The sequence below is a fragment of the Podarcis vaucheri genome (assembly GCF_965113315.1).
Source record: "Podarcis vaucheri genome assembly, chromosome: Z".
In the NCBI taxonomy this organism is placed as follows: Eukaryota; Metazoa; Chordata; class Lepidosauria; order Squamata; family Lacertidae; genus Podarcis; species Podarcis vaucheri.
In genome coordinates this window covers 26,560,998-26,574,595 of record NC_138758.1, presented here as the reverse complement: position 1 = coordinate 26,574,595, position 13,598 = coordinate 26,560,998, and the positions used below count along the sequence as shown (strand labels likewise).

General features: G+C 47.4%; 1 protein-coding gene across 7 annotated transcripts in view; it reads right to left on the bottom strand.

Annotated features, from left to right (window-relative positions):
• Window positions 1-5,798, bottom strand: part of TMEM164 (transmembrane protein 164) — a 62,074-nt gene extending 56,276 nt beyond the window's left edge. Inside the window, exons 1-2 of one of the 7 annotated variants that reach the window (XM_082208669.1) lie at window positions 5,682-5,798; window positions 3,501-4,083 (exon numbers count right to left, since the gene is read on the bottom strand). In XM_082208669.1, the coding sequence (XP_082064795.1) occupies window positions 3,501-3,962 (462 nt within the window). In that variant the 5' untranslated portion in view covers window positions 3,963-4,083; window positions 5,682-5,798. The other 6 variants (XM_082208672.1, XM_082208668.1, XM_082208666.1 and 3 more) reach the window with 6 other exon arrangements.
• Window positions 5,799-13,598: the final 7,800 nt, after the last annotated feature.

Genomic DNA, 13,598 nt, shown 5'->3' with positions numbered 1-13,598 from the left:
CTCGCTCTACGTGGGGCTGCCCTTGAGACTGACCCAGAAACTCCAGCGGGTGCAGAATGCTGCAGCGAGACTCCTTACGAGGTCTTCGCTGCGAGATCACATTCACCCGGTGCTATACCAGCTGCACTGGCTCCCGGTGGAGTACAGGATCAGGTTTAAGGTGCTGGTTTTAACCTTTAAAGCCCTATATGGCCTAGGACCCTCGTACCTACGGGACCGCCTCTCCTGGTATGCCCCACAGAGAAACCTACGGTCTTCAAATAAAAACATCTTGAAGGTCCCAGGCCACAGAGAAGTTAGGCTGGCCTCAACTAGAGCCAGGGCCTTTTCGGCTGTGGCTCCGATCTGGTGGAACACTCTGTCACAAGAGACCAGGGCCCTGCGGGACTTGACATCCTTCCGCAGGGCCTGCAAGACAGAGCTGTTCCACCAGGCCTTTGGCCAGGGCACAGCCTGACTCCCTCCCTCGGCAATCTTCGCAGAGCTCTGGCCCAATGGTTGCTAGTGGCTTGAATTAATTAATTTTTATAATGAATGATTTTAGAATGTTGTTTATGTTGTACCTTTGTACTGTTTTATTGTTGTTAGCCGCCCTGAGCCCGGCTTCGGCTGGGGAGGGCGGGATATAAATAAAATTTATTATTATTATTTATTATTTTGCCACAGTAGCTGCATGGGCAAGAGTGGGAATAGCCCACATGCTGCCTTCAGATGCTGTGAGTTCCCATTATCCTTGACCATTGCCCATGATGACTTGGGGATGACAGTAGTACACAATATCTGGAGGGCACTACATTTGCTATCCCTGGGCAAGAGTCTGGGAAGGGCTCTGCAGAAACCTTTTCCACTGAAATTAGTTTCAGTCCAAAGTATGCAACCAAACCATTCAGCTTAATTATCCAGGCCAATGACTAGCCTAGGATTGGATTTCCAGACCATGTGAGACCCCATGAAAATTATGGATTGAAGTGACAATGTCTATTCAACATACTGTCAGGTAGAGACAGCAACTGACCTAAGCACACTTAGCTAGGAGTAAGCCCCACTGAACGTAGTGTGGCTTACTTCTAAGCCGACATGCAAAGGATTGCACTGTTATTTTTTTTACTCAGCATTACAAATAGGTCCACAGTTATTAGGCCACCAGCACATACAAACACATATGTAATACATGAAGGGATAGAGAAAAAGACAGCTAAGTATTTAAATCTGTAACTCCTTGTTACCTTGCCTTGTTACCTGAAGGCAATTCTCACCCAGTGAAGGCAAATGGATATTGACAAGCCTACATTAAATCTATGGTATTTATACTTATCACTTCAACCCGACTGAAGCTGTAGTCACAACACAACATACAGTGGTGCCCTGCAAGACGAATGCCTCGCAAGACGGAAAACTCGCTAGACGAAAGAGTTTTCCGTTTTGGAGGTGCTTCGCAAAACGAATCTCCTATGGGCTTGCTTCGCAAGACGAAAATGTCTTGCGAGTTCCTGCGTTTTTTTTTCCCCTTCCCCCCTTTTTCTAAGCCGCGGCTGATCCGATAAGCCGATAAGCCGCTAAAAGCCGCTAATAGCGCTAATCCGTCAATGGGCTTGCTTCGCAAGATGAAAAAAACCGCTAGACGAAGAGAATCACAGAACGGATTCTTTTCGTCTTGCGAGGCACCACTGTATATAGTTGCTTATAGAGCCATAACTGCTGGTTTTCGTATTTCCAAATGCAAAACTAAATGGTTTGTATCCAGTGTAAATCATACTCAAAGTAGACCTATTGAAATTAATGGTCATGACTAACTTAGGTCCATTAAGTTCAATGGTTCTACTCAGAGCAGAACTCAGTTAGAGACAACCTAAGTGTTTCCTTCTCTGTCCTTGCATCATCTTTGTTACCAAATGTCTTTTGCATTAAGGCACAATTCCAAACTCATTAATCAGTTCCTTTAATCACCAACTTAAGACTGAAACAAACTGTAGAGAATGTTTTACATCATGCCCTCTTTTTACCCATATTTCTCTCCCCCCCCCCCCGCATCCTGTTCCATTTGCTTTTAAACATCCAGCATGAGGAAGAGCGTCTACGTATCTCGAAAGCTCAATTACCACAATGTGAACTTTGGCTGGCCCTAATTGAAAGTATTTTGCTACCGCTCTTGTTTCAAAGATTCCTGCCTGGAAATCAGAAGCAGAGAGCTGAATGAAACAGCTACTAATAAAATATAAAGGAAAAGAAATTGCATAGCCCCCCACACACACATACACACAAGACATACACAGCTGAAAAGTCCACTGCTGCCTGAAAGCTGCTCCCACACACACTCTTCCTCTGTAAGAACTAATTTGTCTGATTTCAGTGTTGTCAACATAGATCATTTAGTCCAAGATACAGTATCACAACAGGCCGTCTTTAAGATATGGGGGCAGTTCCCTTTGTAGTAAAGGCAGAAGCTATGTTTTTCTTGGCTACTTTAGGCTCAGTAAGCAGCTGTGGTTGGCAGCAACTCAAGCTTTATTTGCTTATCAGGAGTTTGGCGATAGTCCCATTGATGCAATTAGAATTGTAATTAGTGAGACCCATAAACTAGTAACATAAACACTTCACCACACAGCCTAGCCTAGAAATGCCCACCTCACATTCATAGGGTATTATTTTAGCTAGAAGTCAACCATTCCCAATTCTTTTTCCCCCTATGGAAAAATCTAAACTTCTGCATGTTCAAAACTAAATATTTCCCTGCCCAGGAAAGCCCCCATGATGCCAGTCTTATCTTTGGGGTAACAAATATGGCTCTGCCAGGGTTTTGAATATAATCTTATTGCATGCCACCATTTATTATACATTAGCTATTTATTTTATCTTGATGCTCTCTTTTTTTGTAAAGTACCCTAGAAGCTTTACTGAAGGGAGGTCATATATAACATAAAATAATGTTTGCAGTAAGAAGAGCCCTGATGGATCACCATTCCATTTCCTAGAGTGCTTAACTAGATAGTTACAAGAAGCCAAACAGCAAAACTTGAGTGCGATGATGCTTTCCTCCTGGTCACACTCAGCATCTGTTATTCAGAGCTGGCATACTGACTCTGATCCTAGAAAACACAACACCGCTAAGCAGGATAATTTCAAAGGAGTTCATTGCCAAAAACGAAACCTTATCCAATCAGGGGTGCCAACTTGAATAAAATATTGGGAGGGGCAGGTAAGCCCTACACCACACAATCATTCACAAGACACACACACACCATTTGAATGGCAATACCCATTAACTTGGGGGTAGGGGCCTCAAATATTTTAGAAGAGGGCTGAAGGGACCTTGGCCCCTAGGAGTTGGTTCCTATGATCTCCATATCTGGAATGAATGCCTATTATGCTAATGAGCTGTTATACCATCTACTCTTATCCCTGAAAAAAGACAGATATTTCTAGGAAAATCTTCTGTTTCCAGTGTGACTAAATGAAAGGGGTCCAAAGGCTTTTTTTTTTTTTGGAACAGTATTCCTCACCTGCATCATCGTAACTACGTGGCAGGGATTCAGCAAGTAGATGACTGTCTTGGAAGCAAACTTGAATCCCACTTCCAATCCAAAAGTGAGGCAGAAGAACACCAGCAACAGGTTCTTCCCTATGCTCTCCTCTTTCTTCCGAGACTGAGCAAGCAGGTCCACCACCTCCTTGGAATGGGTTTGCTTGATCTTCTTCAGGGACACCACCACCTCCAGAACTCCCACGCATAAGAAGATCAGGGTCTCTACCAGGCGCTGTTGCCAGGGGAGGAAGGCAGCACACTCAGGACCCCCGTTGCCTTCAAAGCTTGGGTCCACCCCACCGTACATCCAGTCCAGAAGATTGGAGAAGCTGTAACGACTCATGGCAAACCCCTTCTGTTCCTCTTCTGCTTGGCCGTCCTGGAGAAGGTGGGCGCTTGATGAGATCAAAGCTAATATGCTGTTTGGGTGACGAAACATGAAACAGAGAAGAGTCCTTATCAGCAAGTCCTCTCCCTTCCACTTGTGAGACACAGAAAGGAACTAGACAGGTGATCCTCAGCTCTCACTCTAGGGTGCTCAGGTAAGAAGCTAAACAAACCTGTGGGGAGGATAGGAAGTGAAACACAACTTAATTATCAAACCAGAAAACAGGATAAAGAAAGGACGCATAACAGAACCAAGCTCCCTGCTCTCTCTTCCAGCAGAAGGCCCAGTCAGCAAACTGTTGCTTTATGACCCTAAAAGAGCTTTGGCAACCTGTCACAATCCAGATGTTTTGATCTACAATTCTCAAGCCCAGCCAGCAAGGCCTCTGGAGGCCACCCGGTTGGCAAAACCTGCCTGAAAACCCCAGGCACTATGTAACCGGCACACTGTGTACAAACACACACCAGGTATAAACAAACACACAGTGTGCCGGTTACATTGTGTCTGGTTGCCCAGGTTTCTAAAGAAGCATGGCTGGTAGTACCTGGGTATATAAAATAACCACACAAAAACAGCGGTGAGGGATATATATATATATATATATATATATATATACCCATACTCCCTCTCTCTCTCCTGCATCAATGATTTCCGACTCTTATTTCTCTATTTGAAATATTTCACAGCCACTCTTCATCCAATGGAATCCGGCGCATCTGCTACAACAGGCACTACAATACACAAAGCAATGCAATAAAACAACATCCTTCACAGTAAATTTGTGGAGGGAGAGGCAACAAAAGGCCACAGGAACTAAAAGTAAACAGAAGCAACATTACCTTCTTTTTTTAAAGAGCCACGGCAGGTTTTGGGGGTTTTTTAACCTCTTTAACTCGGAACGGCTCCTTTCTCCCTCAACCCGGCTAAGCTCCCCACGCAAAAAAAAGAAAAAGGCGCTTCGCCAACGCGATGTGGTTGCCGAACGAGATCGTGAGCAACCACAACCCTTGAAGGTAGGCCTACTCGCTTAATCACCACACTTTCACCAAATTCCCGCGAAAGAGGGAAGCGGAAAGGGGGCGAAGAGAGGGAGGAGGGAGCAAGAGGTGAGCAATTTATTTATTGAACTGAAGAGTTGGAAGGGACCCCTAGGCTCATCTAGTCCATTTATTTCCCTCCCCCTCACTGGCGCCACGCTCCGCCTCCCCCCACTTCCTCACAATACCATTCGCGCGCGCGCGCGCCCCCCTACCTTCCATGGAAGTCCCCCCGCAACTCTTTCTGCCTCTGGAAGGGGCTAGCTATAATCTCCCCTCCCCGGAAAAAAAGCTGTGCTTTCTGGTCCTCTGCCTCCTCCAGCGAGACTTCCCAGCGACGAGGTGCACCCCTTCCCTCCCAGTACCTCAAGGGAAGGCGGGAGCGAGGGAGGGGGCGGGTCGTGGCGGTACTGCAGGCCCTCCCTCAGCTCTTGCCGGGGCAGGCGCTACATGAGGAAGCCCAACAGCCCGGCTCTGGGTTGCAAACCGGAGGAGGAGGAGGAGGAAGCGCAGTGGCAGCAGAAGTGGCGGCCAGCGCTTATCGGCTCCCCTTCCTCAGGTGTAGCCCGGAACGCAGCTGGGGAGCAATCTGCGCTCTGGACGCCGCTGCTGCTGCTGCTGCTACTCTCTGCTCGCCTCTTCCAGGAGAAGACCACCACCACCACCACGCCGCCCCCACCACAGCATCACCCCACCGACGTGCTCAACTAAGGCTAAAAAATGGAAGGTGCACCCCGGATTGGTTGCGCGGGTCTTCCCGCTCCGCCTCTTAGAAGGCGGCTCCTGTGTTTCCGCGCTGCTGTTGCTGCCCCCTTTTCTTCTTCCTCCGCCTCGCTTCCACTTGTCGCCTCAGTCAGCCCGTCACTACAGCGTAAGGAAAAAAGGCGGAGAGGCGCGCTTTGCCGCGCTTGCTCCGCGGGCTCGCTTTCTGCCCAGTCTTTGCCTCTCCGCTGCGCCACTTGCGAGCGCAAACGCAAACAGTTCCTCTGGAGTGTGTTGTGTTCAACTGCCTTCAGTGGGGCTTAACTTCTAGTAAATGTGTGTAGGTGACAGCAGCCTCAATGTTCCTCTGTGCTTTCCGCAAAGTGTTTTTAAAAAGAAAAACTAAAAACCTCCCCAGAAACAGCTAGCACCAAATCGGTGGCCCTCGAGATATTGCTAGGCTCCAACTCCGATCGTTTCTGACCGTTGGTCATGCTGGTTGGGGATGGTGGGAGTTGAAGCCCCAAGGACATCTGGTGAGCCACAAGATCCTTTCCCCTAAAACTGCATTTCATGGAAAGGGGTTCTAGCCCAGCCTTCCACCTAACATGCTGGATTTCTAACTGCAGGGCTGGTGAGGGGTTTTGTTTTGTTTTGTTTTGTTTTGAAAAGCAGGCGCATACCTAGGGGTTGGCCAGGTTGCCCCCTACCAAAAGCGCAGGCCAAGGATGTGTGTGCAAAAATTACACCTGTCCGCTCTGGCTCAGAGTGCCAATGGTGCAAGGGATGCGTGGGGAGGGGGGCGCTGATACAGCTCCTTGCCAAGGGCACAAGGGAGCCTAGAATTTCATCACATTAGCCCTCTGTACATAGGAACCTAGCATATACAGTGCTTGGAAATGCAGGTGACCAAGTGGTATATAAATGTCTTGAATAAATAATTAAATTACCAGCATAACAGGGATAGCCTTCTTTCTTTCAGCAAGGCAGAGAGGGGAATCTTCATCATCTGTGCAGCCCAGGAACTCCATACACACTGCCCAGGCATGTGCCCCAGGGAAGTCACTTAGGTGCTGCTAATGCAGTGTTTTGGTTTCACTCCAGGAGGCACACCCTCCATTGTCTCTGTGACAGACAAGTGTCAACAACGCTCCACTCCTGCCTTGGGTGGGGCGTATGAGTAAGAACCTCTAAGGAAGAAGAGCACAGGATCTGGACTACTTATGCAGGCAGGTAGCTAGCCCACTGGGCCACAAACAGCTTTTTTCTTCTATTGCTGTAGGAGGCAGTAATCTCAGCCCCAAAATTTTGAGATTTAGCCACAAGTCAAGCTTGCCTGCTAAGCCTCCTTCTAAAAGTTCTTAGCTCCATAGTAGAAAGGAAAAGCAACAGACTTGCCAGTAGATTTTTTATAAAATAAAAAAAGGTGTAGAGGCTGGATGGCTTAAATCTCCCTACCCTACATGTACACAACCAGCAGCTACAAAAACTCCCAGTGATACCAGTGAGGCCTGCAGCCTAGGAAGAGTTCCAAGGACTAGACAGGAGGGTTGATGGGCCATCTTCAAGCGGAGGTTTTCCACCCCGACTCACAGGACCTAACCTAGCACAGTTGCATAGTCAACAGTGTACTTTAAATCCTGCGGAGAAGAGCTTAGACTTAGCATCAAGATAACTGGAAACCTAATATAATGGTCATTAGGAGGCTCAGAAAGAAGGTATCCACAGAGAAAACATCCGTAGTGATAAACAATATTGTTTTATCACTAACAGCGACTTTGCAGCATCAGATATCACTAATGATATGAATAACACTTGAGGCAGGCTCCGTGTATCCAGTCTTGTACTACAGTGAAAGGCTGGCTGCTATTTCAGCTAAATACAAAAGATGACACATGTTCCAGCTATCACTTTTCTCCAGGAATGGCCCCTATTTTCATGTATCTTTCTCTATTGAATTGCTGCCCCAGTGCCACAGTCACTGAGCTACATTCACATCTGAGCCTTCACCTGAGTACACCCTTGCAGCCTTCTTAGAACCAAATGGGCACCCCTACACCCAAATCTGGATTTTTACACCATATCATTCTTAAGGTCAAGGTGGCAAAGAGGAGAAATGCGAATCAAGGCACAGCTGGGGTTGCAGTGGAATGGATTATCGGGGGGGCTGTGGTGGGAACACTTCAGGCTGCCTTTGGAAGTCCTGCAATTTCTAAATTGTATGGGGTTCCTTGCAAGGCCCCCTGCCTCTTCCTCAAAGGTGATCTCCAGAACATCCGGGTTGGGTGGGATCCTAGCAGAAATTAAGGAAGAGCCACAGTGCATAACTGTTATTAGAGTAATTGGCCGGGGGCAAAACCAGAGGTGGATGGCTCTGCCTACTGTTGCTTCTTGCTCCACCTACCATTGGCCACCCTGCCATCCAGTGGCACCAACTGCTATTACTCTTTTGCAGGCTAGGTTTGCTTTCAGACTACCGGTATTAATCTTTGTGGGCTTATTTTTCAAGGATGGTGTTCTTGCCACAGTACTCTGCTAAGGAATTATTACTCTTAAAGACTTGTGGAGCTGCTTGCAGTTTAACAAAAGCGCTCCTGACTCTTGCTGCTATATTCAGAGCCAAGTTGCTGTTCCCTATTTGCAAAGCTTTTCTCCTCATTGGTTAATCTGCAACCTTCCTATGAACCTGAGTAAACATCCATATCTTGTGTTAACAGCAGAACAGACCTCCGAAGGCAATAGATTCCCTGGATATGAGATACTTTAACTCTTCACTTTTCCTTTTATTTGACCTCAGATGGCCTCTCTTCATCCTGTTGGCTTTCTGAAATGGTGGCAGTGCCATTGGTGATTAAGATCAAGTAGGCACATTCATTTTAATATCATCCATTGAACCCAGAAGGCTTTAGAGGAAGTCCAGTGGCATTTGCTAAAGGTGACACACTGTTGTTGTTGTTGCTGCTGCTGCTGCTGCTGCTGCTGCTGCTGCTGCTGCTGTTGGCATCTGTATGTCTCAAGAAAAAATGGAGTGCACCTCCAGGGGTGAAGTCAAACTGTGTTAGCAGCACCTATGTGGCCTTTCTGGGGCACAAGCCAAGGAAGGGTGTATGGAGGTTCTGGGCTATCTAGATGACAAGACGCACACCCTTCAGCCTTGCTAATGTAGTCCAAAGGAAAACAGGGCAATACATTTGGCATGAGCTTGGCTGCAGGGGTTGCTTGAAAGAGACATACAAGCCTACAAAGCACCATCCAACCCTAACCCTTTTCTTCTCCCAAAGATATCCTGCAGAGCAGTAGAGGCTTAGGGGCAGAGATGGGCTATCTTCCCAGGTGGATGAGCCCCATCTGCAGCTCACTTCCCTCTACAGCAGGCATATCCAAAGTCCATTTTGGGGGGCCTAATCTGGCCCACGGTTCGGTTTAATCCGGCCCCTGTGGCAGTTTATTTCCTGGGGTAAAATCCTAAAAGCTCAACAACTTCAATCTTTGGGGTAAAATCATAAAAAAGCTGAACAACTTCAATCCCAAAAAAGTCAACTACTTTGGTTGGCCATTTGGTTGGCCCCCGCGGCCCTTCACTTCATCAGATCTGGCCCTCTTTGAAAAAAGTTTGGACACCACTGCTCTACAGCATGTGCAGAAACTTCCCCCTTGACCATTGGACTCACTATTGGTCTCACCTGCTTAATGTGCCGGAGCCTGTCTTCACATGCAGAGGAAGTCCCTAACTCACCAAGAGTTTGAGACCCATTAGCCACCCTCACCTGGTTTAGCTGGCCCTTTAAAGCTGTTTCCTGAGGTTTGGCTGCTATTGCATGCTGACAGCTTCTAGGAGACACAGGTGAGAACTGAGTGCAGGGTGGGGACCAAAGATGGACCAACTACCCGAAAAGAAGCAAGACATGTGCCCTACCAGAGGTACCACCCCTCCACTAACACCTCATACAGCTAGAACACTTTAGAGGAAGTCCACATGCATTTCTTAAAGGTGACACAGTACTTGTCATGGAATCATCCTGCCAAAATCAGGATGGCTCCCCAAGTACAGCCCTTTTCAACAGTGTGCTTGGGAATGTCACTGCACTGCAGGGACCAAGCGTGGTCTGAGGGCCTACAAATCAGAGGTTAAGCAGGCCTCAATATGGTCTGTGCCCTTGAGTTCCATCGTGGAAAGATGTCGAATATAAATGTAGGAAGAATAAGAATTTTCAAAATATCTAAATTATATACTGAAGGTGGTATAACAGAAAAAGTATAGCTTGAATGGAAGCTAAGGGCTACAACCAACATGCCTTCAATCAAGGTTTCAGCAAAGTGTCACGGTTAAAGTCTGTTTTCAAACATGAAACTTTTCAGGTAATGCTGTGTCACAGGAACACACCCACACATTAGCTAATTCTGGTTTGTGCACACAGAGGCCTCCTGCTAGGATGCTTCCATCTTCTTCTCTTTCCTTTGTTATTTCCCCTGCACCAGATTGTATGCTTGTCTGGGCCAGAAGACCTATCTTTGGCCACATCTGCACCTTACATTTAAATCAGGAGCATGCCACCTTAATAGCAATGGCTTCCCCCAAAGAATCCTGGGAACTGGAGTTTGTTAGAGGTATTGAAAGTGATTAAGAGATCCCCTGTTCCCCTCACAGAGCTACAATTCCCAGAATGGTTTAACAGTCAGTCCTTCTTCCTAGCGAATTCTGAGCAGGTAGTGCCTGGTGGAGCTGGGCCTCCAGGAGACCTGATGGAGTGAGCCCTACTTCTTATACAGTGGTACCTCGGGTTAAGAACTTAATTCGTTCTGGAGGTCTGTTCTTAACCTGAAACTGTTCTTAACCTGAAGCACCACTTTAGCTAATGGGGCCTCCAGCTGCTGCCACGCTGCCAGAGCACGATTTCTGTTCTCATCCTGAAGCAAAGTTATTAACCCGAGGTACTATTTCTGGGTTAGCGGAGTCTGTAACCTGAAGCGTCTGTAACCCAAGGTACCACTGTATCTCCCATTGAGTCAGTCTGGAGGAATAGCTGCCCCAGGTGACAGACAAATGAGGGGAGAGATGGCCTGATGGAGCTGGCCTGCCACAGCATAGCCGATGGAGTGAACTTCGCTTCTCAGCTCTCCCACTGATGGAGGCGGATGTAATTAGGAAAAGAAACAAATATTTAGTTAGAAATAAAAGATGACAAATGGAATTCGACAAATCTATGCAGCACAGTGAAGCTGGGTGGGACCTGCAAGGGTGAACATCACCCTCCATGCGCCCTATCCTTTAAGCGCCACAGCCCCTCTCTGCCCCTCTGACCAGAGACAGAGCAGCCATGGCTGGGGGCCTTGAGTGCTACAGCCCCTCTCCACCCCTCAGGTCAGACTTGACCCAAGGATGGAGCAGCCGTGGCCGGCCGCCTACAGCCAGCAGCCTCCTTCCTCTGTGGAGGAGCTGCATGTGGTGCAGCCCAGCTCTCTGCCACCAACTCTCCAGTCCAAGGAAGCTCTCACATGCCAATAGGATCCTGTTGTGGGGAGGGCGCCTGGTTGCCCCCTCCAGAAAATGCGCCCAGTGGATTGCGGGCTGAGTGGGTCTGGCTGGTTTGGGGAGTGTCATGCATGTGATGTCATGCACACGTGATGTGCCCCCCCCCCCAATGTTGGGCAAAACTCGGCGCACCTGCTTGGGAAAGAAGAAAAGGCCCAACATTATCATGTACTTTTGTGAAGTTTGTAGCTAATGAAAGGTAAAGGTCGCCTGGACCCCTTTTACTGTAGTTAATAGCAACAGCTGGGGAGAGAACATCATAATCTCAGGTCTCACAATTGTGGGTGTACCTCAGTAGTGATTTATTTGTCTGGTTTGTTTATTATTAAAAATATGTACACACCAAACTTCATCTGCACTGATACCAGGCACACCATACAACTGTTGGAATTTTTATTAGCACAAGGGCTAATTCCCCTGTAGGGATGACACCCCGCCCCCCGGAACTGCATGCCAATGGTACATGGTGCTCAGAGGCAAAGGGGAGGGTAGCAGATAATGTGGCTCTTATCTTTGTACTGTAGGCTCTATTCCAGCTATGCAAAAGCCAGAGGTTTCTATGCCTGCTCTCAAATATTTCAGTCCACTTAAGATGCATTATCACAGTTAAAGGAAACATTCCAACAAAGGCAAAAGGCACTTGAAATGTGGAGTACAGCTGGAGAGGAGGAGGATCTGGGGAAATATGAGGGTAAGATGCACTTGGCTTGTGGGCTGGAGGTTCCCTGCCCCTGTCATAGAACCCAAGGGTTATATCCAACCTTAGCTGGATTAGCTTGGCTCCTGCTAGTCCTCTTCACATGCTCTGCTTGCTTTTGCAGCCCTGCCCCTTATGCCAGGTGAATACTGCACTCATAACGCCCCCTTGCCCATCTGGAGAACGAAGCCCTCCTCTGCCAGCTGAGGGTGATGGGGCAAGCCTGGAGACTTCAGGTCAGCTCAGGGGGCAGGGGGTCTGGCAACACTAGTTCCAATTCCCAGCAGCCCTTAAGAAACTACAGTGTCTAGTCTTTCTGTGAGCAAGGACTACAGGTGCCTTTTTTCAGCTGATGGAGGTCATGCTTGCCCCATTTTTGTCCTAGTCTGAATATGTATTGCATATGTATTGCATCTGAACTTGTGTGTGTGTGTGTGTGTATGAAGTTGTTTAATTGATTGATTAATTAAATTCACATACCACCATTCACCCGAGGTTTACAGTATAAGAATACAAGAATGCACAACTTAACAACAAACAGAACAATAACCCGCATTGTTCATTGGTTTGATGAATAAAATGGCATTATATATGTTCTTTGTTAAATCAGTTTGAGATATTTTATAGGAAGCAATTCATAAATGGAATGAAATGAACAATTTTATGGTGCTGTCATTTTTTCTCCTCTTTTAGAGGTAGCAGCTATTTGTGCCACACTACTCCCCAGGACAGTCGTCTTCTGACTAGCATCCATGACATTTTCTCATAACTCCAATGGCGACTCCCCCCCCCCGAAAAAAAAATTTATTTTGAGTCAGAGTTCACTGAGTTCATTGAGTTCACTGCAGTATATACAGCTTTATCTGTGATGTAAATGCCATACCCTCCAAGTGCCCCCTTTCCCCCAGGGACAGTCCTGGAATTACAAAAGCCACCCTGGCTTCTGAATTGATCCCCAAATGTCCCTATTTCTCCTGCCAGTGCTGCTGCCGCCAAGCCTAGGGAGGAGGATGAGCCACCACTTGTCCTGAGCAGCAGCGGCGGCAGTGGTGACTGTGAGAGAACACCCTGTTACCTCTCCATAGCTTCTCCATGGCCACCTCTACTGACCTCAGCTTATAGTGGCTGCTCACATGATGCGTTGGCTCTTAGGCGCAGGTAGAGAAAAGGGCAGCCCTGGGTGGGAAGGAAGGGGGAATGGAGTGGAGTGCATGGAATATTGATTTTATTTTATTGGTGTATCCGTGTTTAATCTTGCCCCTTTTTGCAGGGTTAAGATCATGGTGTGAGATCACAGCACCCAAAACGGCTGCTGTGCTCTTGTGTGAAAAAATAGGATGTCCTGGTTTTCCCAAGACAGGGGCAGGGAACCTCCAGCCCTCAAGCCAAGTGCATCTTACCCTCATATTTCCCCAGATTATGCTCCTCTCCAGCTGTACTCCACATTTCAAGTGCCTTTTGCCTTTATTGAAATGTTTCCTTTAACTGTGTTAATGCATCTTAAGTGGACTGAAATATTCAATGAGTGAATGGTCCACTTAGCGTTTCACATAGGACTTCTTAGGTTACTATGACCAGGTTCAACCCTGAAATCTCCAGCCAAGGGTGAGAAAGATTCCTGTCTGAAAACCCTGGAGAACCACAGCCAGTCAGTGCAAATAGGCCAGGAGTATGGGGAATGTTTTTTCTGCTGTGGACTGCACTCCTTGGAGTGGGGG